Source organism: Heterodontus francisci, chromosome 1 (assembly GCF_036365525.1).
Source record: "Heterodontus francisci isolate sHetFra1 chromosome 1, sHetFra1.hap1, whole genome shotgun sequence".
Classification (NCBI taxonomy): domain Eukaryota; kingdom Metazoa; phylum Chordata; class Chondrichthyes; order Heterodontiformes; family Heterodontidae; genus Heterodontus; species Heterodontus francisci.
Window position 1 is genome coordinate 4,311,339 of NC_090371.1, and position 18,763 is coordinate 4,330,101.

Consider the following 18,763-nt stretch of genomic DNA (forward strand, 5'->3'; position numbering starts at 1 on the left):
GGGTGAACAGCCAGTTGTCGTTGTGTACATAGGCACCAATGATATAGGTAAAAAAGCAGAATTTAGGGAGTTAAGAGCCAAGTTAAAAAGTAGGACCTCAGAGGTAGTAATCTCAGGATTTCTACCAGTGCCACGTGATAGTCAGAGTAGAAATGAAAGAATAGTCAGGATGAATGCGTGGCTTGAGAGATGGTGCAGGAGGGAGGGGTTCAGATTTTTGGGACATTGGGACCAGTTCTGGGGGAGGTGGGACTATTACAAATTGGACGGTCTACACCTGGGCAGGACTGGAACAAATGTCCTTGGGGGTGCTTTTGCTAACGCTGTTGGGGAGGGTTTAAACTAATGTGGCAGGGGGATGGGAACCAAATGAGGTAAGTGGAGAGTAAGGAGGTAGTAACTAAAGCCTGTAAGGAACTAGATAATGAAGTCAGCGTGACTAAGGGAAAGAGTAGGCAGGGAGCAGATGATGAAAGCAAAGGGACTGGTGGTCTGAGGTGTATTTGTTTTAATGCAAGAAGTGTAGTAGGTAAGGCAGATGAACTTAGGGCTTGGATTAGTACCTGGGAGTATGATGTTATTGCTATTACTGAGACTTGGTTGAGGGAAGGGCATGATTGGCAACTAAATATCCCAGGATACCGATGCTTCAGGCGGGATAGAGAGGGAGGTAAAAGGGGTGGAGGAGTTTCATTACTGGTCAAAGAGGATATCACAGCTGTGCTGAAGGAAGGCACTATGGAGGACTCGAGCCGTGAGGCAATATGGGCAGAACTCAGAAATAGGAAGGGTGCGGTAACAATGTTGGGGCTGTACTACAGGCCTCCCAACAGCGAGCGTGAGATAGAGGTACAAATATGTAAACAGATTATGGAAAGCTGTAGGAGCAACAGGGTGGTGGTGATAGGAGATTTTAATTTTCCCAACATTGACTGGGATTCACTTAGTGTTAGAGGTCTAGATGGAGCAGAATTTGTAAGGAGCATCCAGGAGGGTTTTCTAGAGCAGTATGTAAATAGTCCAACTCGGGAAGGGGCCATACTGGACCTGGTGTTGGGAAATGAGCCGGGCCAGGTGGTTGACGTTTCAGTAGGGGACTACTTTGGGAATAGTGATCACAATTCCATAAGTTTTAAAATACTCATGGACAAAGACGAGAGTGGTCCTAAAGGAAGAGTGCTAAATTGGGGGAAGGCCAACTATACCAAAATTCGGCAGGAGCTGGGGAATGTAGATTGGGAGCAGCTGTTTGAAGGTAAATCCACTTTTGATATGTGGGAGGCTTTTAAAGAGAGGTTGATTAGCGTGCAGGAGAGACATGTTCCTGTGAAAATGAGGGATAGAAATGGCAAGATTAGGGAACCATGGATGACAGGTGAAATTGTGAGACTAGCTAAGAGGAAAAAGGATGCATACATAAGGTCTAGGCGGCTGAAGAAAGACGAAACTTTGAAAGAATATCGGGATTGTAGGCGCAATCTGAAACGAGGAATTAAGAGGGCTAAAAGGGGTCATGAAATATCTTTAGCAAACAGGGTTAAGGAAAATCCCAAAGCCTTTTATTCATATATAAGGAGCAAGAGGGTAACTAGAGAAAGGATTGGCCCACTCAAGGACAAAGGAGGAAAGTTATGCGTGGAGTCAGAGAAAATGGGTGAGATTCTAAACGAGTACTTTGCATCGGTATTCACCGAGGAGAGGGACATGACGGATGTTGAGGTTAGGAACAGATGTTTGATTACTCTAGGTCAAGTCGGCATAAGGAGGGAGGAAGTGTTGGGTATTCTAAAAGGCATTAAGGTGGACAAGTCCCCAGGTCCGGATGGGATCTATCCCAGGTTTCTGAAGGAAGCGAGAGAGGAAATAGTTGGGGCCTTAACAGATATCTTTGCAACATCCTTAAACACGGGTGAGGTCCCGGAGGACTGGAGAATTGCTAATGTTGTCCCCTTGTTTAAGAAGGGTAGCAGGGAAAATCCAGGTAACTATAGACCGGTGAGCCTGACGTCAGTGGTAGGGAAGCTGCTGGAGAAGATACTGAGGGATAGGATCTATTCCCATCTGGAAGAAAATGGGCTTATCAGTGATAGGCAACATGGTTTTGGCAGGGAAGGTCATGTCTTACCAACTTAATAGAATTCTTTAAGGAAGTGACAAAGTTGATTGATGAGGGAAGGGCTGTACATGTCATATACATGGACTTCAGTAAGGCGTTTGATAAGGTTCCCCATGGTAGGCTGATGGAGAAAGTGAAGTCGCATGGGGTCCAGGGTGTACTAGCTAGATGGATAAAGAACTGGCTGGGCAACAGGAGACAGAGAGTAGTAGTGGAAGGGAGTTTCTCAAAATGGAGACGTGTGACCAGTGGTGTTCCACAGGGATCCGTGCTGGGACCACTGTTTGTGATATACATAAATGATTTGGAGGAAAGTATAGGTGGTCTGATTAGCAAGTTTGCAGACGACACTAAGATTGGTGGAGTAGCAGATACTGAAGGGGACTGTCAGAGAATACAGCAGAATATAGATATACTGGAGAGTTGGGCAGAGAAATGGCAGATGGAGTTCAATCAAGGCAAATGCGAGGTGATGCATTTTGGAAGATCCAATTCAAGAGTGAACTAAACAGTAAATGGAAAAGTCCTGGGGAAAATTGATGTACAGAGAGATTTGGGTGTTCAGATCCATTGTTCCCTGAAGGTGGCAATGCAGGTCAATAGAGTGGTCAAGAAGACATACGGCATGCTTTCCTTCATCGGACGGGGTATTGAGTACAACAGTTGGCAGGTCATGTTACGGTTGTATAAGACTTTGGTTCGGCCACATTTGGAATACTGCGTGCAGTTCTGGTCGCCACATTACCAAAAGGATGTGGATGCTTTGGAGAGGGTGCAGAGGAGGTTCACCAGGATGTTGCCTGGTATGGAGGGCGCTAGCTATGAAGAGAGGTTGAGTAGATTAGGATTATTTTCATTAGAAAGACGGAGGTTGAGGGGGGACCTGATTGAGGTGTACAAAATCATGAGAGGTATAGACAGGGTGAATAGCAAGAAGCTTTTTCCCAGAGTGGGGGATTCAATTACAAGGGGACACGAGTTCAAAGTGAAAGGGGAAATGTTTAGGGGGGATATGCGTGGAAAGTTCTTTACGTAGAGGGTGGTGGGTGCATGGAACGCATTACCAGCGGAGTTGGTAGACGCGGGCACGATAGCGTCTTTTAAGATGTATCTAAATAGATACATGAATGGGCAGGAAGTAAAGAGATACAGACCCTTAGAAAATAGGCGACAGGTTTAGATAGAGGATTTGGATCGGCGTAGGCTTGGAGGGCCGAAGGGCCTGTTCCTGTGCTGTAATTTTCTTTGTTCTTTGCTCATTGGAGCGAAGAAGGATGAGAGGTGACTTGATAGAGGGGTACAAGATGATGAGAGGCATAGATAGAGTGGATAGCCAGAGACTTTTTCCCAGGGTGGAAAGGGCTATCACCAGGGGGCATAATTTTAAGGTGATTGGAGGAAGGTTTCGGGGAGATGTCAGAGGTAGGTTCTTTACACAGAGTGATGGGTGCGTGAAATGCGCTGGCAGCGGTGGTAGTAGAAGCAGATACATTAGGGGCATCTAAGCGACTCTTGGATAGGTACATGGATGATAGTAGAATGAAGGGTAGGTAGTTAGTTTGATCTTAGAGTAGGTTAAAGGTTCGGCACAACATCGTGGGCCGAAGGGCCTGTACTGTGCTGTACTGTTCTATGGTTTGGTGAAAGGGAAATCATGTTTAACCAACTTGTTGCACTTCTTTGAAGGAGTGACATGTGCTGTGGATAAAGTGGAGCCCAGTAAGTTCTAATTGGCAGGATGTGACGAGTGGAGTCCCGCAGGAGTCTGTGCTGGGGCCTCAACCTTTTACAATTTACATCAATGACTTAGATGAGGGGAGCAATGGCACGGTAGCTAAATTTGCAGATGGCACAAAGATAGGTAGGAAAGTATGTTGTGAAGAGTACATAAGGAGCTTGCAGACCGAAATAGATAGGTTGAGTGAGTGGGAAAAAATCTGGCAGATGGCGTATAATGTGGGAAAATGTGAAGTTGTTCACTTTGGCAGGAAGAATAAAAAAGCATTACTTAAACGGAGAACGACTGAAGAATTCCAAGGTGCAGAGTGTTTTGGTGTTCTAGTGTAGGAGTCACAAATAGTATGCAGGTATGGCAGTAATAAAGGCTAATGGAATGCTATCATTTATTACGAGAGGAATTGAAAATAAAAGTAAGGATGTCATGCTTCAATTATACAGGGCATTGGTATTTCGAATAGCGTATGCAGTTTTGGTCTCCTTATTTATGGAAGGATGTAAATGTATTGGAGGCGGTTCAGAGGAGGCTTACTAGATTGATACCTGGAATGAGTGGGTTGTCATAAGGAAAGGTTGGACAGACTGGGCTTGCTGTCACTGGAGTTTAGAAGAGTGAGGGGAGACTTGATTGAAGTTTATAAGATCCTGAACGGTCTTGACAAGTTGGATGTGGAGAGGATGTTTCCTATTATGGGTGAATCCAGAACTAGCGGGCACTGTTTTAAAATTAGGGGTCGTCCTTTAAGGACAGATATGAGGAGAATTTTTTTCTCTCAGAGGGTTGTGCGACTTTGGAACACACTGTCTCAGAAGGTGGTGGAGGTGGGGACATTGAATATTTTTAAGGCGGAGGTAGATTCGTGTTAGGCAAGGGAATCGAGGGTTATCGGCGGTGGATGGGAGTGTGGAATTCGAAACACAGACAGATCAGCCATGATCTTATTGAATGGCGGAGCAAGCCCGATGAGCCGACTGGCCTACTTCTGCTCCTAATTTGAACAAAAAGGGAATGTATCTGTGTGTTGTGGCATCCTTCCATTTACGAAAGATGATTGACACGCAACAAATAATCCATTTAAGTGGGGTGTCTTTTGTTGGTGCAACTTTACTGATGGCTGTGATGGCCAATCCTTGTGAGGCAGCTACTGCCACGCGTGCCACATGTGAAGGTGCCAAGTGGCGCTGTAAGTTGTTTTTGGCGTTGGCACCTGTTGCCAAGTTGCTGTAACCACTGGTCATCGTGGTATTGCATGCCTGTATTAATCAGAGAATGTATCATTTGGCAAAATAACCTCTGTGGAATGGTTTGTGCAGTGATGCTCAACTGAGCAAAGCAATGAACTCCTGCCCTCAAGATGATGCAGTTTAAGCAACAATAGTCCTCTGGATTCTCTCCAGTAGTTACTGAAGTTGGAGTTGAAGTTGCAGTTCTGATGAAGGGTTAAAGACCTGAAATGTTAACTCTGCTTCTCTCTCCATAGATGCTGCCAGATCTGCTGAGTATTTCCAGCACTTTCTGGTTTTATTTCAGATTTCCACAGTATTTTGCCTTTATTTTATTGTTACTGAAGTTGGGTTATTCTTACTGGAAAAGAGGGTTGCTCAAGATGACCTAAAAGGAGCTCTCAGAAGTATGAAGTGGATTCATATTATTGGATATATAAACTGTTCACCTGAACAAATGTTCAAAAAAATGTTTAATGTAAAAAGGAGCAGTATTTCAGGCAGAATCTTTTCTCAGTTAGTGACATGAAATGCATTGCCAGTGAATGCTACTGGTCATAGGGTATGAACAAGTTGCATTTATATAGCCTTTAAACATTTGTGGCGTTTCACAGGAGCGTTATCAAACAAAATTTGACAGCAAGCCATATAAAGAGATATTGGGACAGATGACCAAAAGCTTGGTCAAAGAGGTAGGATTTAACGGAGACAAATTAGATGCATTTCCAGATAGAGATAGCTGACGAGTAGGCATAGGTGGCAGTGGTACTAAATGTTCTTTTTTTTTAATATGTTTCAAAAGAGTTGATGCAAATCCCAACAGACTCTAGCTAATTTCAGACTTAATGGACAAACATCAGTTGAAGAATACTCTGTTTTAAACCGTATGTGGAGTTTCCATTATAAATGGAATTTTGTAATGGCCAGTGATGAGGCATTAACTGAAGGTAATTGCAGTCCAAACAATGAGGCCTGATTATCATAGAACTAAGAAAAACAGATCTACTTTTTTCATATATAGACACACCTGTGGTTTGGCAGTAATTCTCCATGTCCAATCTCCACCATGCTGCCCACCAACACGTTTCACAAACTCCGTTGTTAATATGAAATCGTTGTCTTTTACTTCCTGTACTCCAAAGTTTATTCCATCATGCATTAGCCAGCCATAACTGGGCAGTTGATCACCCTGCTCACATGTATGCCGCAGATTCACCTCCGCTTTGAACTGCTGTAGCCACATCAACCCTAAATTCCGAAGTAAATTCAAATAAGATCAGCTATTGATCAGTGTCTGAATCATGCTGCAATAAAACTTAACATGTGAAACTGTACATGTACAATATCCAAAAACAGTAATTCAAAATAAAGCATTTTTGACCAAACTCGGACAGAAAATGCCAAGATGTAACCAAGCCATTCTATACCAGAAAGCCAGGCGGCAAAGGGCAGAACTAGAGCCTAATCTTTACACCCTATTATAAGCTTTTATTTTGAGATATGCATCACAGTTTCGGTCTGTTCCTATTAATAGGAGCATAAGTTAATGCATACAATTAAACACAATTAGTATACAATTAACACAAGCTTCCAAGCAATAACCCACAAAGGATGAATATGCCCCTTTAGTTGGTTTTATTTCATCCTCCTGGAATATCACCCCTACTGTATCATCCACCCAGAAAAATACATGGAATTTACAATACTGAAACAGAGCATTTGGTCCATACTGTCCATGTCAGAGCCATATATGGCACGAAAAGAGGCCATTCGGCCCACGTGAGCTAATAGTTCTAATCACAGTCACCTGTCTTGTTCCCACATTCCTTCATCCTCCTTTCCTTCCTCCCCCTCTCTAATCTAGTCTTGAATATCGACACAGTTTCTGTCTCAACCACTAACTCTGGAAGTGAATCCCACAGCCTCACAACTCTCCTGCTCTGTTCTCAATTGCTTCCATTTAATCTTCTATCTCTGGCCTCTCTTTGTAGACCCTCAATTACTGGAAATCATCTGCTTCTATCCACCTGTCCCATCCTTTCACCATTTTAAACACTTCATCACATCACCCCAAAATCTGTATTCCAATGGAAAAGTCTCCATTTTCCTTCCTATCTGTATTTCCTCATACCAGGCAGCACCTGAGTGAGTGAGTGTGCTGCAGCCTCTCTAAAGCCTTGATATCCTCCTATATTCCACAGTCAAATACTACACAGTCTTATATCCTGTAAACCTGTACCCTCACTGTTAGTCCATATCACCGAGCCTACTTCCATAAGAATAGAATCACTGCTGTCAGTTTTTAACCAAAGTGTATACTTACTAATATGGAATTACATCTGCCACTTTTTAACCGATTCCCCACTCTTCTTGATATCCCTGTGCAGCTTCCTTTGGTCTGTGAAGGATCATCACCTGAAAATTTCAACGTCACTCCCTCTGGACCTAGATCAAAATGATGACGACATTTTTTTCAACTACTCTTCCTGGCAACCTGTGCCAACAGTTGATTGCCTTCTGTAAAAACAAACTTCCTGACATTGCTCATAAGCTTGTCTTACAATTCAGAGCTTATGCCCTCCTGTTCTGCTGCTTTGGCACACGGAAATACAAAAAAGGAGAGTACATTTCAAGCTGGTACAGTGTCATGGTGTAACTTCTCACGTCATTCCCTTCCTTCCCTTCCATACACCATTCATCATCCCACCCCACCACACAATTACCTGCGAGGGGTGAAAAAAACCCCAAAAAAACAAACTTAATTAGAGAATTGCTCTGTGATCCCAAAGACCACGGCCAACCACACAAGAACTTGTCTCGCTCCCTTTTAGTGTTTGTGGTGAAAACACATTCACTGCACGCCGTCAGTTTGTTCCTCAGGGCAGCATCCACTGTCCTCATACCTTCACTACTTCATCGACGACCTTCTCTCTGTCATAAAGTCAGCAATGTTCAGCTCTGTTCAGAACTTCACCAATATTAAGCAATCCATCCAATTTGCAGCAAGACTTGTGAAACTGAATTCACACCACCCATATCCTGGGTAACAACCACCTCCAACATGAGACAGACCAGCCAGTTCCCGACCTTCAATCATACCACCATTACAAAGGAATCTGACTGCAAACTGGCAGGAGTGGTTACACTATCTGTGAGAGAGATAGAATAGGTAACAGGAGGAGGAGTGGCGACTCTGGTAAAGGATCAAATACCTGTCGAGAGGACTGTTGCACATAAAAATAAAGATAAAGACTGAGTCAATATGATTAGAGAACAAAGATGAAATGGGAACTATTACATTGGTGGGGTTACATTGATCACCCAGCATTTTGTGAGGGAAATGGAAGAAGAAATCTATAGACAGATCAGGGAGAGGAGCAGAAATAGCAGTGTCATGCAGGCCCCCACCTGCCAAGAATGAGGCATATTAAATTAGCCACATGAACACTGATTTTAAAATGTTACTGGAGTAAAGAAAGAACTTGTTTAAAAAAAAAACACCAGACCCTTGACTGGAAAGACATTTTTTGCATACTAGCAGACAGTGTTGGAACAAAGGAACCAGTCCCTGCTCCCCAATACACAGGAGACCTGGTCAAACCAGTCGGTCACGTGACCACCTGCTGGCAACTAGGGAGTTTTAAATTCGAGAAACAGTGTTGGAACTCAGAAAAGCTGTTTGCTCCTGGACTGAAAAGATCCCTCGTGGCTGGATTGCTGCCGCCTCTCCTGTCTGCTACCATCCCTTTCTCACGGAACTGAAAACCACTGAAAACATATGAACCCCAGGAGAAAAAAGTCTCCTACAGGGAACAAGGGTTAAGAAGAATACTGGGCCCCAACAAAAAGCAAGATCAACCTACAAGCAAGGACTTCAGCGAGCTCAAAGCACACGTAACAAAAACCCCTCTCTTCAGAGACTACCTCAAACCTCTATTTTTCTTATGCTCTTTTCTGCCTCTATTTGCATGTGCATATTGCATATGCATGCTAGCATGGGGCGCGGTGTGTATCTGTGGGCGTTAACCAAATTAGAGTTTAAGTTTAAATAAATTTCACTTTTCTTCCTTAAACCTAAGAAAGCCTGTTTGCGCTCATTTCATTGCCTTATAATTGGAAAGCGGTGAACAAGGATTCACCAAGGGGGAGCTTAAAACACAGTTTGTGTAAAAAAAACCCTGTTACAGTTAGACCAGATGAAGGCTGAAAGGGAACCCCCTAGACCTCTTTCTCATCTGGTCATAACAACAGAATTATTGTTCTTACAGATTTAATTAATGCTAGGGAAGGTTTTTTAAAATTTATTCATGTGATGTGGGTGTTGCTAGCAAGGTCAGCATTTGTCGCCCATCCCTAACTGCCCTTGAGAAGTTGGTGGTGAACTACCTTCTTGCACCGTTGCAGTCCACGCCGCGTAAGTACACCCACAGTGCTGTTAGCTCCAGGATTTTGACTCAGCGACAGTGAAGGAGCGACTTATCCAATCTAAGCATAGCCAGTCTTTCCAGTACATCCTTCCTCTCAATATTCACCGCATCCATTATCGCTACCATCTCTGCTTTTACCGATATTTTCTCAGCATTCTCCTCCTTAGTAAACACTGAAACAAAGTACTCATTAAGTAGTCTATCCTTGCCCTCGAAGCATATATCACCCTCTTTGCCCCTAAAAGGACCCTAATCGGTCTTTCTATGACAGAATGCTTTGTTGATTGTAGGGCTGCATTGTGATGGGGGAAAATGGGACAGATGGATTCAGAATTTATCTCCCAGAGTAGTCCATTGCTTAAATCTAACTAAATCGTGCAAGGATTAGGCCAGCTTGGCATCTCGGGCAGCTATGTGTGCCACTGCTGGTGCCCTAGCCACAGCAAATTCCTCCTTTGAAGAGGCAGTGCGTTCAGCACCTTTTTCCACCTGGAGCTCCAGCCCTCACTACTGCACTATATTGTACAAGGCACAGAACACCACCATCATTCTGGATACTCAGACTGGTGCCTTCTGAATGATACCCTCAGATATGTTCAGGCATCTAAGCACATCTTCATCATCTCATTGCTTGCTCAATAACATCTCTCATCGTCAGGTGGCTTCGATTGTATCTCTCCTGGGCATTAGTGCCTGGGCTCCTAATGGGTGTCATCGGCCATGTCTTCAGAAGGTAGCTATTGTCTCCAAAGAGCCAGCCACTAACTCTGCTACGAGTTGTGAAGATCTCAGGGAGGTTTAACTGGGGCAGGGCAAAACTTCCCTGGGAATCGTGCACATCTTTTTGCTAACATTTTTGTAGTTGCACGAGCTGAACATTGATGGAGTTCACAAAAACTGCAGGATGATCTGGGGGAACCTTGATTGCCACATGTGTGCAGTAAATGACAACCTGCCAGAGATGCAAAGCCGAGCGCCCACTCATTCTGACCGGCCTCATCAGCTGCCAAGTGCACATAATTGATGCTCTGGCAAACATGGCATTGGTCACCTATGTGATGTATTTATGGTCAGCAGATTGCAAGATTCTCCAAATATCTCAGAGATCCCTGCAAGGAGCCAGAGGTGAAGAAGTTAAGGATAGTAGGTACTTTGTCAGCCACTGGCCATGCCTGCCTACCAGGTCCAATTGGCAGGTCTACTTCTTCCAGGAGGCTGCAAAAGTCTGTGCCACCTGATACGATACCCTATGCCTCTTGAGGCACTGCTGCTTGGTCATGTCAAGGAAGCTGATCCTCAGCCTGTATACCCTGTGTTGGGGCCATCTCCTGCAAGCTGCACTGCTGTGCTCAAAGTCTCTCCACTATGGAGTGACAGAGTCGTGAGGAGAAGGCTGCTGCTGCTGCTGCTGCTCATGCTCATCTGAGTCCTCATCTGAGTTCCAAGGTAAAACCTCATAAGCAGCACACTTCTAGAATGGTTGCTTGACAGATAGAAAAGGGATATCAGACACACTAAACTCCAAAGTAGCAGAAATAAAAAGAAAGACGAGCATTTATGTAGCGTCTTTCACATTCACCAGACTTCTCAAAACACTTTACATACAATGAAGTACTTTTGAAGTGTAGTAACTGTCATAACCTAGAAAATGTCAATTTATGCACAACAAGATCCCACAAACAGCAATGTGATAATCACCAGGTAATCCGTTTTTGTGATGAGGATTGAAGGATAAATACCGGCCTGGACACCCAAGATTAACTTCGTTGCAATTCTTCGAAATAGTACCTGGGATCTTCTACATCCACCTGAGCAGGAAAAATGCCCACCCTACCCGCACAAAACGAACACCATCAGAGCAGTGCAATTCGCAAATCCCTCCAAAATAACACCATCATCACACTCAAAATCATAACCCCTCCCAAAATAACACCAGCATCTCACTGAAAATCATAACCCCTCCCACAATAACACCAGCATCTCACTGAAAATCATAACCCCTCCCAATATAACACCAGCAGCTCACTGAAAATCATAACCCCTCCCAAAATAACACCAGCATCTCACTGAAAATCATAACCCCTCCCAAAATAACACCAGCAGCTCACTCAAAATCATAACCCCTCCCAATATAACACCAGCAGCTCACTGAAAATCATAACCCCTCCCAATATAACACCAGCAGCTCACTGAAAATCATAACCCCTCCCAAAATAACACCAGCATCTCACTGAAAATCATAACCCCTCCCAAAATAACACCAGCAGCTCACTGAAAATCATAACCCCTCCCAATATAACACCAGCATCTCACTGAAAATCATAACCCCACCCAAAATAACACCAGCATCTCACTGAAAATCATAACCCCTCCCAAAATAACACCAGCAGCTCACTGAAAATCATAACCCCTCCCAACATAACACCAGCAGCTCACTGAAAATCATAACCCCACCCAAAATAACACCAGCATCTCACTGAAAATCATAACCCCGCCCAAAATAACACCAGCAGCTCACTGAAAATCATAACCCCTCCCAATATAACACCAGCAGCTCACTGAAAATCTTAACCCCATCCAAAATAACACCGCCAGCTCACTGAAAATCATAACCCCTCCCAAAATAACACCAGCATCTCACTGAAAATCATAACCCCTCCCAGAATAACACCAGCAGCTCACTGAAAATCATAACCCCTCCCAATATAACACCAGCAGCTCACTGAAAATCTTAACCCCATCCAAAATAACACCATCAGCTCACTGAAAATCATAACCCCTCCCAAAATAACACCAGCATCTCACTGAAAATCATAACCCCTCCCACAAGAACACCAGCATCTCACTGAAAATCATAACCCCTCCCAAAATAACACCAGCATCTCACTGAAAATCATAACCCCTCCCACAAGAACACCAGCATCTCACTGAAAATCATAACACCTCCCACAATAACACCAACTCACTGAAAATCATTACCCCTCCCAAAATAACACCAGCTCACTGAAAACATAACCCCTCCCACAATAACACCAGCAGCTCACTGAAAATCATAACCCCTCCCAAAATAACACCAGCTCACTGAAAACATAACCCCTCCCACAATAACACCAGCAACTCACTGAAAATCATAAGCCCTCCCAAAATAACACCAGCAGCTCACTGAAAATCATAACCCCTCCCAAAATAACACCAGCAGCTCACTGAAAATCATAACCCCTCCCACAAAAACACCAGCAGCTCACTGAAAATCATAACCCCTCCCACAAAAACACCATCACCTCACTGAAAACATAACCCCTCCCAAAATAACACCAGCAGCTCACTGAAAACCATAAACCCTCCCACAAAAACACCATCACCTCACTGAAAATCATAACCCCTCCCACAATAACACTGGCAGCTCACTGAAAATCATAACTCCTCCCAAAATAACACCAGCAGCTCACTGAAAATCATAACCCCTCCCAAAATAACACCATCTCACTGAAAATCATAACCCCTCCCAAAATAACACCAGCTCACTGAAAACATAACCCCTCCCAGAATAACACCAGCAGCTCACTGAAAATAATAACTGCTCCCAAAATAACACCAGCAGCTCACTGAAAATCATAACCCCTCCCACAATAACACCAGCATCTCACTGAAAATAATAACTGCTCCCAAAATAACACCAGCAGCTCACTGAAAATCATAACCCCTCCCAAAATAACACCAGCTCACTGAAAACATAACCCCTCCCACAATAACACCAGCAGCTCACTGAAAATCATAACCCCTCCCAAAGTAACACCAGCAGCTCACTGAAAATCATAACCCCTCCCAAAAAAACACCATCTCACTGAAAATCATAACCCCTCCCAAAATAACACCAGCTCACTGAAAACATAACCCCTCCCAGAATAACACCAGCAGCTCACTGAAAATCATAACCCCACCCAAAATAACACCAGCAGCTCACTGAAAATCATAACCCCTCCCACAATAACACCAGCATCTCACTGAAAATAATAACTCCTCCCAAAATAACACCAGCAGCTCACTGAAAATCATAACCCCTCCCACAAAAACACCATCAGCTCATTGAAAATCATAACCCCTCCCAAAATAACACTAGCAGCTCACAGAAAATCATAACCCCTCCCAAAATAACACCAGCAGCTCACTCAAAATCATAACCCCTCCCAAAATAACACCAGCAGCTCACTGAAAATCATAACCCCTCCCAAAATAACACCAGCATCTCACTGAAAATCATAACCCCTCCCACAAAAACACCATCAGCTCATTGAAAATCATAACCCCTCCCAAAATAACACCAGCAGCTCACTGAAAATCATAACCCCTCCCAAAATAACACCAACTCACTGAAAACATAACCCCTCCCAAAATAACACCAGCAGCTCACTGAAAATCATAACCCCTCCCAAAATAACACCAGCAGCTCACTGAAAATCATAACCCCTCCCAAAATAACACCGGCAGCTCATTGAAAATCATAACCCCTCCCAAAATAACACCAGCATCTCACTGAAAATCATAACCCCTCCCACAAAAACACCATCACCTCACTGAAAACATAACCCCTCCCAAAATAACACCAGCAGCTCACAGAAAACCATAACCCCTCCCACAAAAACACCATCACCTCACTGAAAACATAACCCCTCCCACAATAACACCATCAGCTCATTGAAAATCATAACCCATCCCAAAATAACACCAGCATCTCACTGAAAATCATAACCCATCCCAAAATAACACCAGCATCTCACTGAAAATCATAACCCCCTCCCAAAATAACACCATCTCACTGAAAATCATAACCCCTCCCAAAATAACACCAGCTCACTGAAAACATAACCCCTCCCAGAATAACACCAGCAGCTCACTGAAAATCATAACCCCTCCCAAAATAACACCAGCAGCTCACTGAAAATCATAACCCCTCCCACAATAACACCATCATCTCACTGAAAATCATAACCCCTCCCAAAATAACACCAGCAGCTCACTGAAAATCATAACCCCTCCCACAATAACACCAGCAGCTCACTGAAAATCATAACCCCTCCCACAATAACACCAGCAGCTCACTGAAAATCATAACCCCTCCCACAAAAACACCATCAACTCACTGAAAATCATAACCCCTCCCACAAAAACACCATCATCTCACTGAAAATATAACCCCTCCCACAAAAACACCAGCAGCTCACTGAAAATCATAACCCCTCCCAGAATGACACCAGCATCTCACCGAAAATCATAACCCCTCCCAAAATAACACCAGCAGCTCACTGAAAATCATAACCCCTCCCACAATAACACCAGCAGCTCACTGAAAATCATAACCCCTCCCACAAAAACACCATCACCTCACTGAAAATCATAACCCCTCCCACAAAAACACCATCATCTCACTGAAAATATAACCCCTCCCACAATAACACCAGCAGCTCACTGAAAATCATAACCCCTCCCAAAATAACACCAGCATCTCACCGAAAATCATAACCCCTCCCACAATAACACCAGCATCTCACCAAAAATCATAACTCCTCCAAAAATAACACCAGCAGCTCACTGAAAATCATAACCCCTCCCACAAATACACCATCAGATCATTGAAAATCATAACCCCTCCCAAAATAACACTAGCAGCTCACTGAAAATCATAACCCCTCCCAAAATAACACCAGCTGCTCACTGAAAACATAACCCCTCCCACAAAAACACCATCAGCTCATTGAAAATCATACCCCTCCCAAAATAACACCATCATCTCACTGTAAATCAAAATCTCCGCAAACACCATCATCTCACTGTAAATCAAAATCCCCGCAAACACCATCATCTCACTGCAAATCAAAATCTCCGCAAACACCATCATCTCACTGTAAATCAAAATCCCCGCAAACACCATCATCTCACTGTAAATCAAAATCTCCGTAAATACCATCATCTCACTGTAAATCAAAGTCCTCGCAAACACCATCATCTCACTGTAAATCAAAATCCCCGCAAACACCATCATCTCACTGTAAATCAAAATACCTGTGAACACCATCATCTCACTGTAAATCAAAATCCCTGTAAACACCATCATCTCACTGTGAATCAAAATCCCCGTAAACATCATCATCTCACTGTGAATCAAAATCCCCACAAACACCATCATCTCACTGTAAATCAAAATCCCTGTAAACACCATCATCTCACTGTAAATCAAAATCCCCGCAAACACCATCATCTCACTGTAAATCAAAATCCCCGCAAACACCATCATCTCACTGTAAATCAAAATCCCTGTAAACACCATCATCTCACTGTAAATCAAAATCCCCGCAAACACCATCATCTCACTGTAAATCAAAATCCCTGTAAACACCATCATCTCACTGTAAATCAAAATCCCCGCAAACACCATCATCTCACTGTAAATCAAAATCCCTGTAAACACCATCATCTCACTGTAAATCAAAATCCCCGCAAACACCATCATCTCACTGTAAATCAAAATCCCTGTAAACACCATCATCTCACTGTAAATCAAAATCCCCACAAACACCATCATCTCACTGTAAATCAAAATCCCCGCAAACACCATCATCTCACTGTAAATCAAAATCCCTGTAAACACCATCATCTCACTGTAAATCAAAATCCCCGCAAACACCATCATCTCACTGTAAATCAAAATCCCCGCAAACACCATCATCTCACTGTAAATCAAAATCTCCGTAAATACCATCATCTCACTGTAAATCAAAATCATCGCAAACACAATCATCTCACTGTAAATCAAAATCCCCGCAAACACCATCATCTCACTGTAAATCAAAATCCCCGCAAACACCATCATCTCACTGTAAATCAAAATCCCTGTAAACACCATCATCTCACTGTAAATCAAAATCCTCGCAAACACCATCATCTCACTGTAAATCAAAATCCTCGCAAACACCATCATCTCACTGTGAATCAAAATCCCCGCAAACACCATCATCTCACTGTGAATCAAAATCCCCGCAAACACCATCATCTCACTGTCAATCAAAATCCCTGTAAACACCATATCTCACTGTAAATCAAAATCCCCGCAAACACCATCATCTCACTGTGAATCAAAATCCCTGTAAACACCATCATCTCACTGTAAATCAAAATCCCTGTAAACACCATCAACTCACTGTAAATCAAAATCCTCGCAAACACCATCATCTCACTGTAAATCAAAATCCCTGTCAACACCATCATCTCACTGTGAATCACAATCCCTGTAAACACCATCATCTCACTGTAAATCAAAATCCCCGCAAACACCATCATCTCACTGCAAATCAAAATCCCTGTAAACACCATCATCTCACTGTAAATCAAAATCCCTGTAAACACCATCATCTCACTGTAAATCAAAATCCCCGCAAACACCATCATCTCACTGCAAATCAAAATCCCTGTAAACACCATCATCTCACTGTAAATCAAAATCCCTGTAAACACCATCATCTCACTGTAAATCAAAATCCCTGTAAACACCATCATCTCACTGTAAATCAAAATCCCCGCAAACACCATCATCTCACTGTAAATCAAAATCTCCATAAACACCATCATCTCACTGGAAATCAAAATCCCCGCAAACACCATCATCTCACTGTGAATCAAAATCTCCATAAACACCATCATCTCACTGTAAATCAAAATCCTCGCAAACACCATCATCTCACTGTAAATCAAAATCCCTGTCAACACCATCATCTCACTGTGAATCAAAATCCCTGTAAACACCATCATCTCACTGTAAATCAAAATCCCTGTAAACACCATCATCTCACTGTAAATCAAAATCCCTGTCAACACCATCATCTCACTGAATCAAAATCCCTGTAAACACCATCATCTCACTGTGAATCAAAATCCCTGTAAACACCATCATCTCACTGTAAATCAAAATCTCCATCAACACCATCATCTCACTGTAAATCAAAATCCTCGCAAACACCATCATCTCACTGTAAATCAAAATCCCTGTAAACACCATCATCTCACTGTAAATCAAAATCTCCATCAACACCATCATCTCACTGTAAATCAAAATCCTCGCAAACACCATCATCTCACTGTAAATCAAAATCCCTGTAAACACCATCATCTCACTGTGAATCAAAATCTCCATAAACACCATTATCTCACTGTAAATCAAAATCCTCGCAAACACCATCATCTCACTGTAAATCAATATCCCTGTCAACACCATCATCTCACTGTGAATCAAAATCCCTGTAAACACCATCATCTCACTGTAAATCAAAATCCCCGCAAACACCATCATCTCACTGTAAATCAAAATCTCCATAAACACCATCACCTCACTGTAAATCAAAATCCCCGCAAACACCATCATCTCACTGTAAATCAAAATCCCTGTAAACACCATCATCTCACTGTAAATCAAAATCCCCGCAAACACCATCATCTCACTGTAAATCAAAATCCCTGTAAACACCATCATCTCACTGTGAATCAAAATCTTCCCGAAACTAACACCATCATCTCACTGTAAATCAAAATCCCCGCAAACACCATCTCACTGTAAATCAAAATCCCCGCAAACACCATCATCTCACTGTAAATCAAAATCTCCATAAACACCATCATCTCACTGTAAATCAAAATCCCCGCAAATACCATCATCTCACTGTAAATCAAAATCTCCATAAACACCATCATCTCACTGTAAATCAAAATCCTCGCAAACACCATCTCACTGTAAATCAAAATCCCTGTCAACACCATCATCTCACTGTGAATCAAAATCCCTGTAAACACCATCATCTCACTGTAATTCAAAATCCCTGTAAACACCATCATCTCACTGTAAATCAAAATCCCCGCAAACACCATCATCTCACTGGAAATCAAAATCTCCATAAACACCATCATCTCACTGCAAATCAAAATCCCCGCAAACACCATCATCTCACTGGAAATCAAAATCCCCGCAAACACCATCATCTCACTGTGAATCAAAATCTCCATAAACACCATCATCTCACTGTAAATGAAAATCCTCGCAAACACCATCATCTCACTGTAAATCAAAATCCCCGCAAACACCATCTCACTGTAAATCAAAATCCCCGCAAACACCATCATCTCACTGTAAATCAAAATCTCCATAAACACCATCATCTCACTGTAAATCAAAATCCCCGCAAACACCATCATCTCACTGTAAATCAAAATCTCC

The 18,763-nt window shown here is 42.9% G+C and overlaps 1 protein-coding gene across 3 annotated transcripts in view; it reads right to left on the bottom strand.

The window, feature by feature from the left end:
- The window catches only part of mogs (mannosyl-oligosaccharide glucosidase), a 91,790-nt gene that overhangs the window by 25,861 nt on the left and 47,166 nt on the right, over positions 1-18,763 (bottom strand). For 2 of the 3 annotated variants that reach the window (XM_068028237.1, XM_068028279.1), the window contains exon 3: positions 6,105-6,325. In XM_068028237.1, the coding sequence (XP_067884338.1) occupies positions 6,105-6,325 (221 nt within the window). Of the gene's footprint in view, positions 1-6,104; positions 6,326-7,400; positions 7,523-18,763 lie in introns of all 3 variants that reach the window. The other variant, XM_068028311.1, reaches the window with a different exon arrangement.